This window comes from Crocodylus siamensis, chromosome 1 (assembly GCF_052110815.1).
Source record: "Crocodylus siamensis isolate JL-2025a chromosome 1, ASM5211081v1, whole genome shotgun sequence".
Lineage (NCBI taxonomy): Eukaryota > Metazoa > Chordata > Crocodylia > Crocodylidae > Crocodylus > Crocodylus siamensis.
In genome coordinates, this window is record NC_143395.1 from 147,029,665 (window position 1) to 147,048,089 (window position 18,425).

General features: G+C 42.7%; 1 protein-coding gene across 2 annotated transcripts in view; it reads right to left on the bottom strand.

The window, feature by feature from the left end:
• Positions 1 to 7,673: 7,673 nt before the first annotated feature.
• Positions 7,674 to 18,425, bottom strand: part of SRD5A2 (steroid 5 alpha-reductase 2) — a 45,990-nt gene continuing 35,238 nt past the window's right edge. The window contains exons 2-5 of one of the 2 annotated variants that reach the window (XM_090044901.1): positions 17,059 to 17,222; positions 11,209 to 11,310; positions 9,814 to 9,964; positions 7,674 to 8,681 (exon numbers count right to left, since the gene is read on the bottom strand). In XM_090044901.1, the coding sequence (XP_089901027.1) occupies positions 8,615 to 8,681; positions 9,814 to 9,964; positions 11,209 to 11,310; positions 17,059 to 17,222 (484 nt within the window). In that variant the 3' untranslated portion in view covers positions 7,674 to 8,614. The remainder of the gene's footprint in view (positions 8,682 to 9,813; positions 9,965 to 11,208; positions 11,311 to 17,058; positions 17,223 to 18,425) is intronic. The other variant, XM_090044910.1, reaches the window with a different exon arrangement.

Consider the following 18,425-nt stretch of genomic DNA (forward strand, 5'->3'; position numbering starts at 1 on the left):
CCAACCCATGGTGCAATCAGAGGCTGTGCAGCCACTGCAAGTGTATGATTACACTATGCCCCAAACTTGTATCAGAGGGCAGACTCTGTCCTAACTGTATCAAGTTGCTTCACAGAAAGCCCTGCTAGCACTTTGTGTCCATGTATAGAGAGGAAGGTGCTGAATTTCCCCTTTAATCTCTCACTTCAATCTTTAATATTTCACAAAGCCCTTGCCTGCATGATCTCTAATGCTATTATTGCTACTACATTCTAGTGGCATTGCAGCTTCATTAATCATAATTGATCGCCTTTGTAGGAGGATTAGATGTAGCATTTGCTTTTAGCTGTGGTTCTTGTCAAGAACGCTGTGCCAGAAAACAATGCTTGCAGAAAAATGGATCCTGGAGATCTATGTGTTTCAAGGCCTACTGAGCCTAGCTGCCTTTTATTGTGTGTAACTTTTAATAAGTATATTGTAAAGTTTTTGAGCTTCCAGTAGAAACAGAATTGACAGGTGGCACATTTGCGCCACATAGGAAGGATGGCAGGTATATGAACAGCAAAGGTCATGCAGCATAAATTCTATCGTTACTTTTGTTTAACTAGGATATGACTCCAGAAAACATCTGCCTTGCATTGTAACTACTGAGAGTTGCAGACGTGTTTCCTTGTCATGAGTAATAGGAGCTTAACACCAGTACATCTTTTCCATACCTATCAAGTCCTGGCAGCTCCAAAATGTGACATTTTCCACAACGTATTCAGTAAACGAATTTGCATGCTTTCAAATAAATTGTATGTAGACATTTGCTCAATCTGTGGTGGCAATATTCAGACTCATAATCTTCCACTGGTGGTAGCAGTGTGGGGCACACCTAGCTATTCTCTCAGAAACCTGGCTCACATTCATCCATCACTGCTGAGAAGCATGCAGAGCTGCAGCTGGGGTTTGTGGGGCCTGTGTTCAGGAGAATATGTGGTGGGTCCCATCAGTAAAATGTTACAGGTCTGAATATGGCCATTACAGACTCAACATGACTTTCCTAAGATTACACAGAGGCAAAGAGGCAGCAACACAGGACCAGCTGAACTCAGCAGTTTTTAATACTTTATTATCTGATAGAATGGCCAGGTGAGCAGCCAAAATGGGCATCACTTAGCTTAGCAAGCAGTATTGGTACAAAACAGGTGGATCAAGGCTCTATATGATAAGGCCTGAGACTATAAGAACCAGTCTTCTTGAGGATGTTCTGTTTTGCAATGAGCGAGTCTACGTCCTTGGGATTTATCTCCTCCATTCACACTGATGTAATTCTGGACAACTCCAAGGCCAGAGGGAGAGACAAGGAAAATTAAAATGTTTCAAGGCCCATAAACCAAGAGGGGCATGGGGATGAGGACTTGGACTGGAGCATGCCAGACATGTTGCTGGGATCTCCTGAGGAAAACAGGGACCAGACAGTGTAACAGGAGACTGAGCAGCTTGGGAGGAGGAATGAAGAAAATCACAAACAGAAGGGCTCCTTGTATCTTGACTGTGCTTTTCTGTTGCAGTAGGTATAGCTGGGCTTGGGTTTTATTCAGAGAGGGTTTAGCTGACAAGGGGCTATAGCTATGATGGTTGCTGGTAACTTGTTTATCCTAACGTACTTGCAGTTCATGCTGCTGGTGACAAACACAGGAAAACTGTAATTAAAACTGTGGTTTGTGCATAGCTGGTATAGCCCACTGATGTCATGTATTCTTGTCAGCTCCTTTAGTTTGGAAGAGGGACTTTAGCATTTTGGACTAGCTGCAGTGTTGATGGGGACTCCACTACCAGTCACTTACAGGGAGCAAAGCAGTAGTCCAGCTTTACACTAACATTTAAATAGATCACGGTGGCCAGGTTCTCACTCATACACAGCCATATTCTTGCAGTTCGATATGTAAAATAAAGTGGCTGTTAGAACAGTGACTCATAGGCAGGATAGGAATAAAAGACCATGATTATTAATACACTGACAGGACTAAACTTGACAGGGAGCTTTGGTTGGTGCCCTGATTAACAAGCATTGACATTTTATTCTTGTGCTGGGCCCTTTTCTAACATTCAGGTCTGTTTTTATGGCTACTAGGTCTTTAAGGGACCAAATTACTCTTTTTCTTCTTGGATTTTTCAGGCATGTGAAGTAAACTCAATACATTCCATGGCTTTTGCCTATTTTTGCTTTTATAATAGTCCGTAAAAATGAGTGCCAATAAAGCACAGATTACATTTGCCAGAGGCAACAGCTGTGTTACTTGCACTCAAAGAGGAAGAAAGAAAATCTTTTTGCATTGGTTCCTCTTTGCTGACAGCTTCTCCATTCTCTTTGGAAAGATTGTAGATGGCAGCTGGTATGGACACATGTTTTTCCCCATCTTGTATTTCATGCTTATTAACAACTCTTTGTGCAAGCCAGAATATGGACCATTTAGCCCCAGTGAATTCTTTTACCAGAAAATAGTTGATTTTCCACATATGAAAACACACACATGAAAAAACATAATTTATTTAAAGTAACTACACTGATTAAAGAATGACCTCAACCCATGCAACAATTAGTTAATATACTGTCTGTGCTGTGCCTGTGGTTAACTTTTACACAGTTAAGGCATTTTTATCAATTCATATAGAATAAGAGACTAAAACTTGTGGCAGACTGAAAAAGATGTAATGTGACCTACACAAGGACTCTCCGCCTTACCTAGCCAGTAATGGATGAGACACAAACTATCACTGAATTATCCCTTTCTGAAAATGAGAGGGACGCCTTGCATGCTTGTCTTTCACAAGCCAGTTATTCCTATGGCAGCTTTTCTGACATCTTTTCCTTAAAACCTAAAGCACCAAAAAGATGGTGCGGCCTCATAAACAGTCTGCATTCATACTGATAATCAAGATCAATGGAGCTTTTACTATTACTGCAACATAGATGGCCATGACTGGAGGGTAAAAATTACTCAACACATTCCATTTACATATGTCAGTGCAGAAAAAGCACAAAGAGTGGAGTCCTCACCCTACTTGACTCTCATGGAGCCAGAATTTTGCCCACAGTGTCAAAAACATTATATAAGATGAAGATACCAGCAGCTTCTTCTAGTATAATACCACCCACTGGGCGCATCTACACAAGACATTTACTGCAGAGTTGCCTAATTAGCTCCGCAGTAAAGTTTCAATGTCTACATGTGTGGCCGTATTAGGCTGCAGAAAACTAATTAACTCGTTCACATATTAGTACTTGTAAATAAAACTGCTATCCCATGGTGGCATTCTTTAGTGCCCAGCCAAGGGCTGCTGCAACCCAGCTCAGCATGCTGCAGTCCCGGGTGCACATGGAGACATGGCACCCAGGAGCAATTAACAATGGCACAAACTGAACTGAAGTTTACTGCTTCAAATTAACTTCACATGTAGATGTGCCCACTGAGCCTGAATTTGGTTTAATCATCCTCTCATCACATTCAGTCCAGACTGAGACAACTGCTACATTTTGTTACATATAAAAAGATCTATTCCTAAGATATATGGCTGTTCATAATGGCTAGCTATAAAGAAGTACATGGCAGGATGCATGGCACTCACGAGGGCAGTCTTGTTACCACCTGCTTCTGTACACTGCACTGGTCTTCCCCCACCTCACTCCAAAGAGCCATGTGCATGTTCTTTTTGGACTCCAGATGGAAGGAAGTAGTAAGGACCACACTGTACAAACCAAAATGGTCTGGGGGAAGAAGAATGCCAGATGCCCTGCTGTTCCTCTGGGCCAAGTACATGAGCCAGACCTGAAAACTGGTGATGGGGACAGAATCCAAAACAGCCTGCTTTGTAAAGTATTTTTGCAGGACTCCTGTTGTGACAGTGGTGGGTGTACAGGATGACCAACTCAAGCTCAAGGACCATGGAATTGTTGTGGTTCTACAGCAGCCTGGAACATTTCTGGAACAAATACAGACTGCACAATGAGGCTCCAGTGACCCTGAGAAACCACCATAAGGTGCAGGAGGTGGTAAGGACAAGAGGCATTGTTTTGCCTGTGTATCTACTACCTGGCAACAGTTGCCAAGCTGTGTGGGAGTGAATCTTCCACAAGGACCTGCAGAAGGAGCACAGAGACCTGAACTGGCAGGTAGCCTACTGGGCATTCCCCATGTGGGCATGGAGAAACAGAGCTGGGCAGAAAGGCACACCAAACTGCCCCACGCAAACCTGCTGCTGGAAAGTGGAAACAATCTACCACCTTCTCTGGTACTGCCCATATGCCAAGGGGGTGTGGAGAAGAGTAATCTTACTCCTTATGATGGTGACAGGAGTCAAGACCCTGGACAAAGAGGCAGTAAACTTTGGTCATATAATCAAGCAGCAGAGGACTGCAATAGTGCACTTCTACCAGTTCATCTCCTGCTTCAGAAATGATCAATGGAAGACCAAGAACCTGCTCATATACAGGCACACAAACCTCTTAGTTGTATCAAAATGGGGCTAAGTGAGATGAAGGGATAGTACAGGAAGTTGGTAGAAGATGTTGGGGTGGAGATGGCAGGGATAATATGGAAAGGAAAAGTCCGGCAGAGACTATTCAGAGGTGGGGCAGCTGATGAGTGATGATGATGACAGAGATGACCATGATGACAATGACAATTATAGCAATGAGTGAAAGGACTGAAGAATCAGGAGGTGGGGCTGTAAGGGGGGTGGAGGGAGAGGGGGATAGGAAGGAGATGTGAAGACAATCCTTTGTGTGACTGTGATGGCTAAAGGTGAAGGTGATAGACGTGGGTATGGGGGACACAGGTGCTTGGTATGGTCTTTGTAAGGGCAATAAGGATGGTGTAACTGTACAGGTGTGTTTTGGACTGTCCAGTGAACCCTAGTGATCAAGAGACAGGTTTGTAAGGGCATAGGTATAGAGATATATTTACTTCTCTCTCTCTTTATATATAGAAATGAATATTTTCGCAAAATAAAAAATATTGCATTTTACCATCCAGCCACAATGAATGCATTAAGTACTGGGCGCTTGGGCTAAGATCAAAGGGGGCCTTTCCCCTGCACCCCAGACAGGCTGAGCCCTGAAAGTCTCCCCAAATACAGGGATCTTGACTGCACAATTTTGTGGCAATGAGGGATTGCTTTTGTGCCTTTCCCCTAACTTTAAAGTTGGGGGGAAGAGGTAAGCAAAGAGCTATCTGATACTCCAGATTTATTTTCTCTGCTTTAGCAATGGGAGGGGGGCAAACTCAAGGTAAATCTCCAATAATTACATTATATACCTGGTAAATTATAACAGATTTATAAATTTTCCATATATAGAATCTAATTATTGGGGGACTGTCTTACAATCAGGGTTATCTTCTATTCCAGTAAATGTGGTAGATCTTCTCTAAAAGAAAACCCATACTCAAAAGTATGTTAGGGGATGACCTGTCTACATTAACAGCTTCCAAATTATTTCTCCTGAAGGCTTAAAATGTGAAAATATTCATTGCAAAGGAGGAAAACCACAATGCATCCATTTTAAAATAGCATTTTAACACACTGTGCTAGCTCTGTTGAAAAATGAACCTGGTAGAGCAAAAGGGATGACTAAATAGAGAGAAGTGTGTTTGCTTTCAAAATCTTTATGGCTGATTATGACATGGTACACATCTACAAGCTTGAGAGTTGGTAGTACTGAGCAGCTCCTTTTTACTTTTCTTACAGATATCTCTGAGCATTCACTGCTGCCCCCCCTCCCCCAATCATAAAAACTGGAGTGGGGAAAATTTGATTAGGGTATCCTGTCCTTCACCCTGCCAGGACAGACGTATTCCTCAAAGGATATTCCCCTTCATTGCAGAATTGACTGGTAGCCTCGCAGGGATGAGCAGGAGGCTGTCAGCCATTGCTAAACACACCATAGGTGGGCAGGTGCTCCTTTTCCTTTCCAACACTATTTGTGGCAACCGTTATTGGCATCTGGCTTAAAGTTGCTGTGGCTGTGGGTAGTTCTGTGTGTAGGGAAGTAGGAGAGACCTTCCCTCCCCACTTCCTTCTCCCATTTCTGTGTTCTGTGGCCAGGACCATTTTGGTCAGGGAGGAATTGCTAATACTAGCTGCGAGTCACCTTTTAATGTGTTGTGGTCTGTTGTTTGGTCAGGAAGTCAGGGCTTGACAAAAACAGCCTCACCAAGTATTACTCACCGTCTAACTTTCCTAGCCTCCCATTTGGAGGACAGTTTCAGACTGGCTAACTCCCGTACCAGCTCACTTGCCTATTTTTTTCTTCCTCTCAAATTCCCATCAGCAATTTTTTCAGACATAGGCATGACAGTGGCAGTGGCAGAAGACTAACTAGTATTGCTGGTTAATAATTGGGAGACAATGGTTAACAGCCATCTGCTTGTCTATCTATTTAAGACTGTTGTGGATGGGAAAGGGTGGCATAACTAAAGAAATAAAATAAAATTATGAAAATAAAAAGAAAGTCTGGGCTTGGCAGAATGAAACAAGATTTCTATTAGTTGGTCCTATGGCTGTGGAACACAATCCATAGGAAAGACAGAAAAGCTAAGACATTTTAATCAAGCTGGACTGAGGAAGAGAAATATACTTTAGGAAACAATCCCTGGCAGAAGGGATAGTTTAGATGGGCTAATAGGTGTTTTTGGTTTCTGATTTCCATAAGTTATTAAAAAAATATTGTTGAGGAGAGTGTAACATAGGGCTCATTCCCTTCTAGACCCATAATTGTTCACAGAAAACACCCATCTGGAGGAATGAGGATCCATGTGATGTGTCCTCTCCCACAAGCCATGTGGTATTTGGGGAAAAAACTGTTAGGTGGAGCTGGCCAAAGACAGGACGTGGCAAAGCAAGGAGTTATGGGCAAGCAGGGAGCCACGGGCAATGATGTCATCATGCTGTTTTTTGAGGTTTTCACATTGAACACTGTCTCCCTGGTGCTGATTGGATGTCTGCTCCAGCTCCACCCATTCCCCACCACATGGTCTCTAACCCCTCCTAGCCTCTCCCTTACTCTGTTTTTGTCTCCCTTGCAGTGATAAGAGTTAGACTTTGGAGACAGTCCCTTACAAGGAAATGTCTTATTAGGTGAGGAATATGAACATGATCCCTGGGGAGCAAGGGGAAATCAAGATAGAGGCAGCCAGGTGGCCTGTGCTGGAGGAACTTTGTGCTGTGGTATATCATTAAAGGTCTGTTCTCTTCCTCATTCATAGTTGTTGTTATTCACTGCAGGGCCTAAATCATTACATCCCTTGACTAGTCAGTCCTCGACTAATGTGATCTCATTGAAACACTTTAAATAACAAAACAGCAAAAATACAGGAATGGAACTCATATGAAGTTTGTTGCCATGTCATGATCACACTGCTTGTCCCACCTCACCCCAATCCTGTTCCATTTTGTCCATGTAGCCTGAATATTTTTCAGGACAAGGACTTTCTCTCCTTGTATGCTTGGATGATGCTTCCTACTACAAGTCTCATTCACAGCTGGCCTCTATGTCTGACTGTGATGACTAATAACGTTAACAAAACAATTGAAGACTAGAATGGAAAAGGAAGTCAGTGAAAACAGGAAATTGTATGTAACAAGGAAATTGTATGTAACATGACCAAGACTGTTTCTTATAAATAATTACAGACTGGCACAGCTCTAGGCTTTTGGGTTTTTTTACATAATCTTTATTGTTCTAAATAAAACTACATATAATCAAAGGCCTGTAATTATTTAATATTTCAGAGGCCTGTAATATATTTAATATACAGAGCATGTATATTTTCTTTACTGTCTACTGAGCATGATTATTAGCAGGATTCCATGCTCTAATGAGTAACTGACACCATCAGCATCATTTGGGAATTGTGTTCCTACTGAAATTGGTGAAACTATCGGAAAAAATTAATCCTCTTTGCAATTAGGAAGCGAGGCATTGTGTGCCTCTGGGAAAAGTCAGCAATCCTGTGTCACGGCAGAAAATGGAGAGTATCTGATAATATTCTCCCAAAGCAAAATTAAGTTCCACTATCAGACAGCATTTCTACAACTTGAAGAGGTCTTATTTTATACTTATTTTTTCTTGCATAAGCATCCCAGGTCTCTGTAAAAACAATGTTGAAGGTTGCTTCAGTGAATAATTTCTATATATCTGAAGAGCATCTGGTTTCAGAAAAAAAAAATCATGAGGTAGCTGCACCTGCTTTAAAAAACTGCAATAGAATGAGTTGTGCTAGTGAAAGATTGTCAGGCAGGAAGAATTTACAGAAGTGACACAGATTTTATACCCAATGCTTTCCCAGTAATTACATCAGTTTATTTCAGTGCAACTCTGCTGATGTCAACTGAGTTGCATTAGTTGTACAGGAGTAAAATCCACTGATGATCAGGCCCATTGCCTAGCAGGGCTCTAGCTTCCTTAGGGTCTCCAATGATCTGTGATACCTATTGGAGTTAAAAACAGGAACTGTAGTTCTGAATTATATTATTTGTCCTTAAAGTCTACATTTTCAATTTAGCCAAGGTATTTGCAGTTAACAGTTGTTTTAAAATTAGGCAGGATAAAAAAAAAATCCTTAAAAACTGAAGTCAGAATTTTCAGCCTTTAAAAAATAAAAGGAATCAGGGCTTTTCTGGATTTTGGATAGTCCGTAAATGTCCTGAGATAGAACCTGAAAAAATAAGTGAAGAATCAATAAAATTGATTTTATACCAGAAAATTGCACATATACCTTCAATAATAAAATTCATCCAAGTGGCCTTACTTCGTAACCATTTTCAGTAACTTGGCAAGAAAATTACACAAAAATACATGTGCAGTGTACAAACTTATTTTTATGTTAAATGTGTTACTTAAAGCCAAAGAAGGTATTAATGGAATTCACATTTAAAGACCCTATTCAGTTATTGCTCAGAGCGCAGTTAATCTAGATACATCTTATTCCCATATCCCTGGCTCCAGCAGCACACAGGTACTTTAACATGGGTGCAATGGTAATATAACTTAAACTTTTTTGCATCCCTTTTCTTCACTGTCAGTCACATAAGGGGGTTTGAAATGAATGACAACCAGGCCCCTTGACTTTACTGGACTTACAGTTTAATGCTGTCCTGATTTTAGCCCTTTGTCGTACAGTTTGGGCCCCCAAAAAATCAAGGCATCCAAAATCACTAGTAACTTTAGCAAAAGTAAGTCCTAAATTCCATTTCAAGAGAACCTATACCTACACTGCGATAATTAAGAAATGGGTATAATTTTTCAGAACACCCACAACTCCCATAGATTCCTATAGTGCTGCAGGCACTCAGCATCTCTCAGGATCAAACTGTGGAGCCTATAATAATTAGAAGAAAGTCAACTTCTGTCTTTTACAATCAAGCTCAAGAAAAAGAGAGTGATGGAATCTACTGAAAACTACACTGCTAAACACTATCACATCATGCTTTTTCCTGGTGTCTCCAGAGTAAGGGCCTGGACACACACCGGACAAAGGTTGGGGTATTTTTGTTTGGTTTTGAAGAGTTTTGTTCACCAACAATATGTACAATGATACAACTTATACTGTTGTAGTTTTACACTGGTATAGAGGCAGGTTACACTGGTGCAGAGGCATGTCATACTGGTGTTAATGCTCAGTGTGTCCAGACCTTTAGTGTTATTTATATCAAATAATGAGATATTGTTTTTTGTTTCAGTATTATGGATTTCAATTTCATTTTGAATTCCACCCCTGCCCACGTTGTTATGCAAGTGCACTCCAAGAAAAAGTGTATGCAAGCACAAAGCAATCTTGGTCTCGATACCTGTGATGGTGAATAGCACGTGGCCCGATGAAGCAGAGTGTAAAAAATGCAAATGCAAAGGCTGGTAAGGACCAGGTTGCTATGGCATAGCCAAACCACTCCATTATCTCCCCAAAGTAATTAGCTCCAGAAACATATGTGAACAGTCCCCCTGCATTCAAAAAAAAGTCACAAGTGCATATGAAAGGAACAATAACCCTTATTTTAAGTCATCAACAAAACATTGCAGGGTACAGAACATTACAAGGTCACACTTTTCAATGCCAGAAACCTTAATTTTCTTCCTATTGTACCAAGGCACATTAAGGAATAACTACAGTGAAGCCCACAGAGGCTACATTGCACTAGCAGGAGTGCTGCCAGCAGATTGAGGGAAGTGATTCTTCTCCTCTACTCAGCATTGGTGAGTCTACATCTGGAGTACTGTGTCTAGTTTTGGGCCCCCCACAGTAGAAAGGCTGTAAACAAATTGGAGAAAATCCTGTGGAGGGCAACAAAAATAGTTAGAGGGCTAGGGTATACAACTTCTGAGGAGAGGCTGAGGGAACTGGGTTTATTTAATCTGGAGAAGAGAAGACTGAAGGCGGATTTAATAGCAGCCTTCAACTACCTGCAGGGTGGTCCTTACGTGAAAGGTTGGAGCTAGACTGTTGTCATGGTGGCAGATGACAGAACAGGGAGCAATGGTCTCAGGTTACACCATGGGAAGTTTAAGATAGATATTAGGAACAACTTTTTCACCGGGAGGGTAGTAAAGCACCAGAGAGATTGTAGGATCTCCATCCTTGGAGGTTTTTAAGACTCGGCTAGACAAAGCCTTGAGTGGGATGATATAGTTGGAGGTGGTCCTTATTTGAGCAGGGGGGTGGACTAGATGATCTCCTGAGGTCCCTTCTAGCCCTCATTTTCTATGGTTCTATGATTCTACATCAGAGCAAAACTAGCATCAATCAGAGTAGAATCATTCTTAATTCACCACAGTAGCCCGTAAAAGGCCTAGAAAGTGGAGATCAGGAATTTGTACTGGTCAAAACAGATGTACACAAAAAAATGTTTGGATTTGGTGGGAGGCTCAACTCTCACTCCCTATGCCTGAGATCAGATCCCTCACCAGTCTCAACTGTGCAATGTTGCCATGGAAAGTCTTCAGAGTTTACAGTGAGGGAAGGGACTGATTGAACTCTCTCCCACTTATTTGCAAAATTTGGGTAAAGTGCATGTAGTTATTGTGGCTTTTCAATTAATCTGCCGCAGAGGGGAGCACCTATATAGGTGGAACTGGCATTGGTCTTTTGTATCCTAGCCTCTTGTTTTGATGTGTTTTCTACTTGAAGCAGATCACACTATTTATCACTGTTAAATTTCATGGTGGGGGGAGGGGCATATTAACTATACCCTGTGGTATTCTGTAAGTGGTCTCTCCAGGCTTCCTTAGCTGGCGCAGCAGTAGATCACTGTGAATATTGATTCCCATTCCCAACGAAAACAACAACATACCTACAAAACAAAATTGGGAAATTGATTAATGATGTGTCTCCTGATCTAATTATATCTACTCCAGTGAGAAAGCCACCAGTTGACTGATTTCCCTACCCAAATAAGTATAAATGGTGACAAAACAGCACTAGTTTGTACCAGTTGTGAGATCACTGTGTTACCAACACAGTCACTAGTACAAGTTATAGTCTCTGGGGGTAGAAGTAATCTGAAAAGGGTTGAATGCCCAGTGGCCATGAATGGATCAAAAGGGACTGTGCTAAACACACAGACAAAAATACAACTATCCTTTTGGTTGGTAAACAGCATTACTCTTTCCCCCAGTGATATTGCTACATTTTGCATTTAATAGCCATTGGATAAAACAGGTAGACAGCAGCAAGAAGAACTGCTGTCCCACATATACAGGAGACAAAACCCAGGGGCCCTGTCTTCTAGAACCATGCCCACATGACTAAGGCCCACTCCCTCTGGCTGTCTCTCCTCCTGGTCCTATGTACCTTCCTTTCTTGGCTGCCCAATGGGTCAGCTTTAATAGGAAGGATGAAAGGGGTGCTTAGGGATACCTAGCCTGTAGCCTGGTACCGAGGCTATTCTGCCAAGAAATGGAAGATGTAGGTTTAAACCACTTCTTCTCCCTCCCCAGGTGAAGCAGGGACTAGAACCTGGGTCTTTTATTCCATTGCTAAGTGACCTAACCACTAAGCTAGAGAAGGGAAAAGGTCCAGGTCTTTTCCCTATGCTTTGTGACTTTCTTGGGAAACAAGGTTAAACGCTACTTAGTTACCAAGCTAAATTAGTTATGTAAGTGATACTTGTCTGGCTAAGGTTGGATTTAGGCCATGATATAGACCCCAGTCTTTTTCCCTCAGTCTGACATGCCCCTCTGCACTGCAGCCTGGCATGTATGTTCAGAGTATCTGAACAGATTTGTTCAGTTAACTGCACCAGGTTTGGGAAAACTTGAATCAAGGTGCTCCAAGCTTCCCCTTCTGGCTGCAGATTTCCAGACATGCCTCTGTGTTGTCTGAATCCAGAACATGGCTCACTGATTTCACGCTGAGTTCAGAGAGTAATGTACTTGTTGGATCCAACTCCTCTCACATCACAGTAAATTGAGACAAACTCCAAGAAGTCAGTGGAGTTACACCAGTGGAAAACTAGGGCAAGTGAAAATAGAACCTGGCCTACGCTTCTACTCAAAACTTCTGGCAGCCACCTCTTACATCCTTCTGCAGTTTTATGCTCACTGTCCTAAATCATGCAGCCACATCTCCCTCTGCTGTCTGATCCCTGCAACTGTACAGCACACTGTTACCATGAAAAAATCTCTCAACTCAGCTGACAGCAGTTGGTGCTCCTGATTATCCAGGGCTTGGGTTTTCTCCTTGCTGATTCCCATACACTCTGAACATTACATTCACATAAAACTCATGAAAGGTACTAAGGGCACATCCAGACAAGCACAGATATTCGGTTCTTCAGGGACAAATAGCAGCAGTGCACCTTGCAGCATGGAGAGTGCTGGACTGTGCAGTATGTGGCACTGCAGAAATGTTCGCACCACATACCACATGGCCGGGCTCATCTGGATGCACCCCAAGAGTTTTTTAGACCTCGAGAAACAGCTTCCTGCAAACAGTGATGTTACATGACATTAGAAGAATGTTTTGCTGGAGCTGCCATCGTACTATCCCACCATAACTAAGTAACATTATCTCACAAAGCTAAGCTGAGGACAAATTTTCACTGAGCCATGGGTAAAAATAGCTAAAAACTGGGAGCAGAAAGACTATTTAGTGCTACTCAGAAGAACACTTCACAATACCTATACAATATTGATTCCAATGATAAGCTACAAATCACACTGGTAATAGTGAGGAGAAAAGTGGTAAAACCTTCCCAATGTCAGCTACTTTCAAAACAGCTAACAAAGCATGTATCTTCTCTTTCTGCCTCTTCACCCTATGTGTAAAATGGCACTTGTGATATTGATCTCTGTAGCACAGTGTAGGGATGCTTGAGATAGCTGTAAACAGCTTGAAAATGGAGATCCACATTCTACTGGCCTATTGATTTAGTTATACTATTGATGATTTTAGAACTAAGTGTCTTAACTTTGAATTCCAGGACTCCTGACAGTTTTACTTAATGTCATGGGATATAATAATTTGTTTTGTATTTTGGGCCTGGTTTTGATCTCAAATCCCTGTAAATCAGTAGTACATCCAATGATTACCCCCTTCTGTGTGCTACTGCTCACGTACTGCACCATTGCCCTGGTTTTGTCTGTGTCTCAAAACCATGCATGGTTGAGGCAGTGAAAAAGGTGGTGGACCAGGAATCAGGAGATCTGTTCTATTCTTGGTATAAGCTCCATGCCCTGGCCTAAACTGCAGCAGTTAAAGTCCAGAGAGATTAAATGAGCACTTGTCAGGTGGAGGCAATGTGCACAAAGTCTCTGTGCAGAGAACAAAACTAGGAAAATCTACTGACATTGCCAAGAAACATCCACAACAAAGGTTTGTAAATTACTGATATTGGTCACCAGATTTCTTAAAGCCCTCAGGCTTTTGGGAGGCTGGATACAGGATTAGCTGGGTACACTGCCATACTTCTGTTCCATTTTACGAGTTACCTGCAAATGACCCTAAAAAGCACCTTACAGATTGTACTCCTTGCATAGGGCATTGCATGGGGTTGTGCAGGACTGGGCAGCTGCTAACTGAGGTGGAAGGGTGACTGCTTAAGGAGGTGGGCAGGCAAGTGCTGGAAGATCTGTGGATTGTACAGACAGCTGGATGGATGCTGCAGTGCCAGGGTGTTGGGGAGATGGATGAATATGTGTTGCAAAGTATCTGCAGTTAATGGATAGGTGCTGGAGAGAATTAATGACGGGTGTCTGAGCACTACTGAGTGGGAATCAAGGATGGTGAGAAAGGGGCTGTTAGCTGGAGGGTTTTTTTGCAGGGGAGCGGGGAAAGAAGCCAACTCTCCATGGGGATGGGTAGCTGGAGGCCAGAGAGGGCTATCTTTGTGTTTGTCTGTGGGAATCTGGGAGGGTGCCTGTACATATGCAGGTCAGAGCAGTACGTTGGAGAAGACTTGATTGAGTCTGATGGAGCATGCTAATTACTGTGCTCTAGCATCCTTCACATCTCATATATCACCATCCTCACACTTCAAAATGGTGGTGGGCAGGGTTTTTGGTTTGTAGATGTGATATCACATCTACACAAAGAACCTTGCCTGCCAGTGATGGTGGAGGCACTTTAACTAAAGCTTGTTGAACAAGCTTTAGTTAAAGCACCCCTCCCACCATTTTGAAGTGTAGGAACGCTGTTACATGAGATGCTGTGAGTGCTTTAATTAGAGTGGGGAAGGGGTGCTTTACTCTTGGAGCCACTCTAATTAAAGCACCCCCTAGGGCACGTGTAAAAATGCCCAGGGAGCTTAAAACCACACTGTGTCCCCTATTACCTCTTGCTTCTGGCTCTCCAACTGTGATCTAGAAGGGGCTACAGTGAGGAGGTCACCCGAGTGGTGGGAATGCATGTGCCAAATGTTTCTCTGGTAGCTACCAGCCACAATTACTGTCATTTCTGCAGTGCCACTGAATGTGTGACATCTCAGGTGGGCTGTGGGAAAGCAGTCAGGGCTGCAAGTGCATACACTAAGGAGAGCCAGTCATTTATAAACCCAGTACTGAGAACAGTAAGCAAGAAGGATCATTTGACCAGACCTCCATCCAACTGACAAGCTAGGGTGATTTGATTTTTGAGAGACTCTGCACCTTTGTTCCATTTCAAAGAATGCAAATGACATAAGCAACATTTTATGCCATGCTACAGACTGAGAAAATCATGTCTGAAGATGAGCAGAGGGGAGGAAAAAAAGACCATGTAAAGTGTGAATGACTGAATGTGGCAACTTTAATAGCTGCAGAAAGCTACTGGAAAAAACAGTGTTGGACCTACCACCTGAAAACTTTTGCTTAAAAGTAACTTAATATTTCAAACACTGTGTGCTTTCTTTTCCTTTGCTTACATTAAGTATAAATATTGATTTATCAGGCAAAGCATGCAGTTATTTGTTTCCTTGAAGAATACTGGAAGCTGCTACCAATATTGGAATTCAGATATTTTTAACCTCTGTGCTGCTTTCTGGAGAGACTGCACTCTGGTCTGTGATTCAACAAAGAGCTAAGCTGAGCTAAATGAAGATGGAGTACAAAAGTGTTTGCACCAACTTGTCCAAAGTTAGGTCTGCTGCTGTTCTAGGGTGTCACCTTGGGCAGATCTCCATCTCCCTGTTACCCTTCCCTGTCTTGTCTATTTAGAACGCAAACAGGGTTGTCTATTTCTTACTAGGTTTGTTCAGCATCTAGCACAATGGGCCCCTGATTTCAGTTAGGCCACGAGAGGTTTCCACAGAATTCAAATCTACAGCATGCTGCAAAAGAAATATCAGTGTGTCCTGGTTATAAGACATTCAGTATTTGGCAACCCCACAAGATGGCTCTCCTCTCACCTCTCCGGTAACCATTGCTTCTAGTCACATTTAAAAACCCTCCCCTGAGAAGAGCACCAAATGAGTAATGTCAGCTGACATCCCCTACTCTGATTGGGGTATAGGGTGTAGCTGTGCTTGGTCCAAGGACAAAGGCAGACAAGGCTCTTTGGGTAAATATGTTATCTTTTATTAGTCCAACTAAATTTGAGTTGGTCTAATAAAAGATATATTTACCCAAAGAACCGTGTCTACTTTGTGATTTACACTTAGTGAATTTACAAGGCCAAATCCAGCATGGCTATTATGATACTGAACTCATTGTACCCACTTATGCCACAGCAAAATTTGTTTTCTGTATTTGCATGTGGTCCAGGTGAGGTGGACAAAAGAAAAGATTTGAGGAGACCTAGAAAGCCAATTTAAAAACAAGCAATATTAACACCAATTCTTGGGAGACTCAAGAACTGAACCATCCCCAGTAATGCTGTGATGTACAAGGCATTGCTCATTTTGAGCAAACTTGCTTCCCTATGGCAGCAGATAGGCAAGAGAGACAAAAGGAAAGATCTGTGACCTGATATCATCAGGATCTACTCCTTCCTCCTGAAACTATTTGCCACACCTGCAGTAAAACATGCAGGTCTCAGATTGGTCTCCTCAGTTATTTATGGACTCACTGTTGACCTCCCTATTTAATGGAAGACTGTCATACTCATATCGAGGGACTGCCCATGATGGTCCCAAGTGAGGAAGCTGGCTTTAGAGACCTTGTTTATACTGCAGTTACCCTGATTTCATCCATTAGTGGCTAGTGTCCACGTAGCTGCATCAGTGCAAACCCTCACATGGAAAAGAAAAGCTATACTGTTGGCATCAGCATAGCTGCGTTGCTGAATGGACATGTGATGCTGGAACTGGGGCAAAACCCCAGCTCAGGTAAATCTTGGAAAGCTCACTTCCTCTGCTCAGCCATTAAGATGGGAATGCGCCAATATGGTGCCAAAAAAAGCTGTAAAACAAGACTAATGATCTGAATCTGTCATGAACAGATTGTAGCTTGTACTTTCAAAGCTTCCACAGAATTCTTTTCATCTTTGTACCTGGAGCAGGCAGGGCTTATGCTGATTCCCATCACTGTTGATTTGACCCAAGCATTCAGTGAAACTTACAACAGAATTCAAAATGCTTACAAGGTGCTTGGAAAGTAGATACTGGAATTTATGTATCTGTAATTACCTGAGGTAAACCTGATGTTAGAGCACCAGTCAGTGGGATATTCAGCACAATAAATCAGGTAGTACCCTTGAAGGAAGCCGTTGTAGAGACAGAATAACATGCCAAAGTACACTATGTGCAGTGGGAAAGGTCTGCCTCTGGTGAGGAAGGGATAAATGAATGTCCTGAGGTAGATAAGAAAATAAGTCAAATCAGAAATCAGCATGTTAAGGCATTACACATAACATTGTATTTGCAGTAACAGCTAATTAAAAAATAAGTAAGATGAACTTAGCCAGGCAATACAAATAATATGTAGCATCACAGGAACATATAGTCTTTTAGAATGAAACATGGGCAAAGCAGAGGGCCGAGAGCTAGAAACCCCCCATGAAGACTACTTCTGGCCCTGAAAAAAAAAAGAAGTATCAGTTGGCCTCCTTGGCTTGATTTTTCCCTCTTTGTAGAGTGAGGGGCTTTTGTCACTGTACAATGGTTTGAAAAAAAAGCTAGACTGTGTCTTGGCATAATGGTGCTTAGACCTGAGCAAGGGGTGATGTGAAGACATAGCCCTACTAGGAAGATCAAGAGATACTCAGCTAAGGCACAAAGTCACCCAGGTTCTACTGTTGGATTTAGGCACAGTTTTTCCACACATTGACAATCTGTCTCTAAGTGTGCAAAAGAAGTTACATTTGTCACACGATCAGCCCCTTGAAAGTGCTCTACAGCTGTGCCCTTACAGAACAGCATGGCTGCAGAGCGCTTTAAAAGTGCCTGATTGTGTGACAATCTGAACCCTCATTACATGAGGGTTCAAATGAAGGCTCTCCAAAGCAGAATGCCTTCATTAACATCTGTCGGCGCATGCTGGGAGCAGTGCTGTCTTCAGAATGGGAAGGGAAGAAGGGAGGTGAGGGAGTTCCATCTGAAGCCTGCCCCGCCTGCACTGGAGGGCAGGACGGGTGGTTTGAACCTCGGGAAGGGTCTAATCCACCCACCCCACCCTTCCGCACAGGCTGGGCAAACCCCAGATGGAGCTCCTTCCCCTCTCTCTTTTCCCCCTCACATCCTGAAGACAGCACTGGAGCTGGGACGGGGAGGAGTGGGGCTGGGGGAGAGAGGCTGCAGACACGTAGCCACTCCAGTCTGGAGCTCGATCCCACAACTCCCCAGACCCAACAGTGAACATCTGTTGGGTCAAAGGGAATGATGTAACTCACAACGCTTCCTGTGAAGCACCATGAGTTACAGCATGGAGCTGCACACCTGTCAGCACCCTAAGTGTTTCATCCCTTGGTGACACCAGAAAACTTGCAGAGCCAGAGAGAATGTTGAGAGCACTTCCTGTTCAGTCTTGTGCTTTCACCAAAAGAATATCCTTCCTA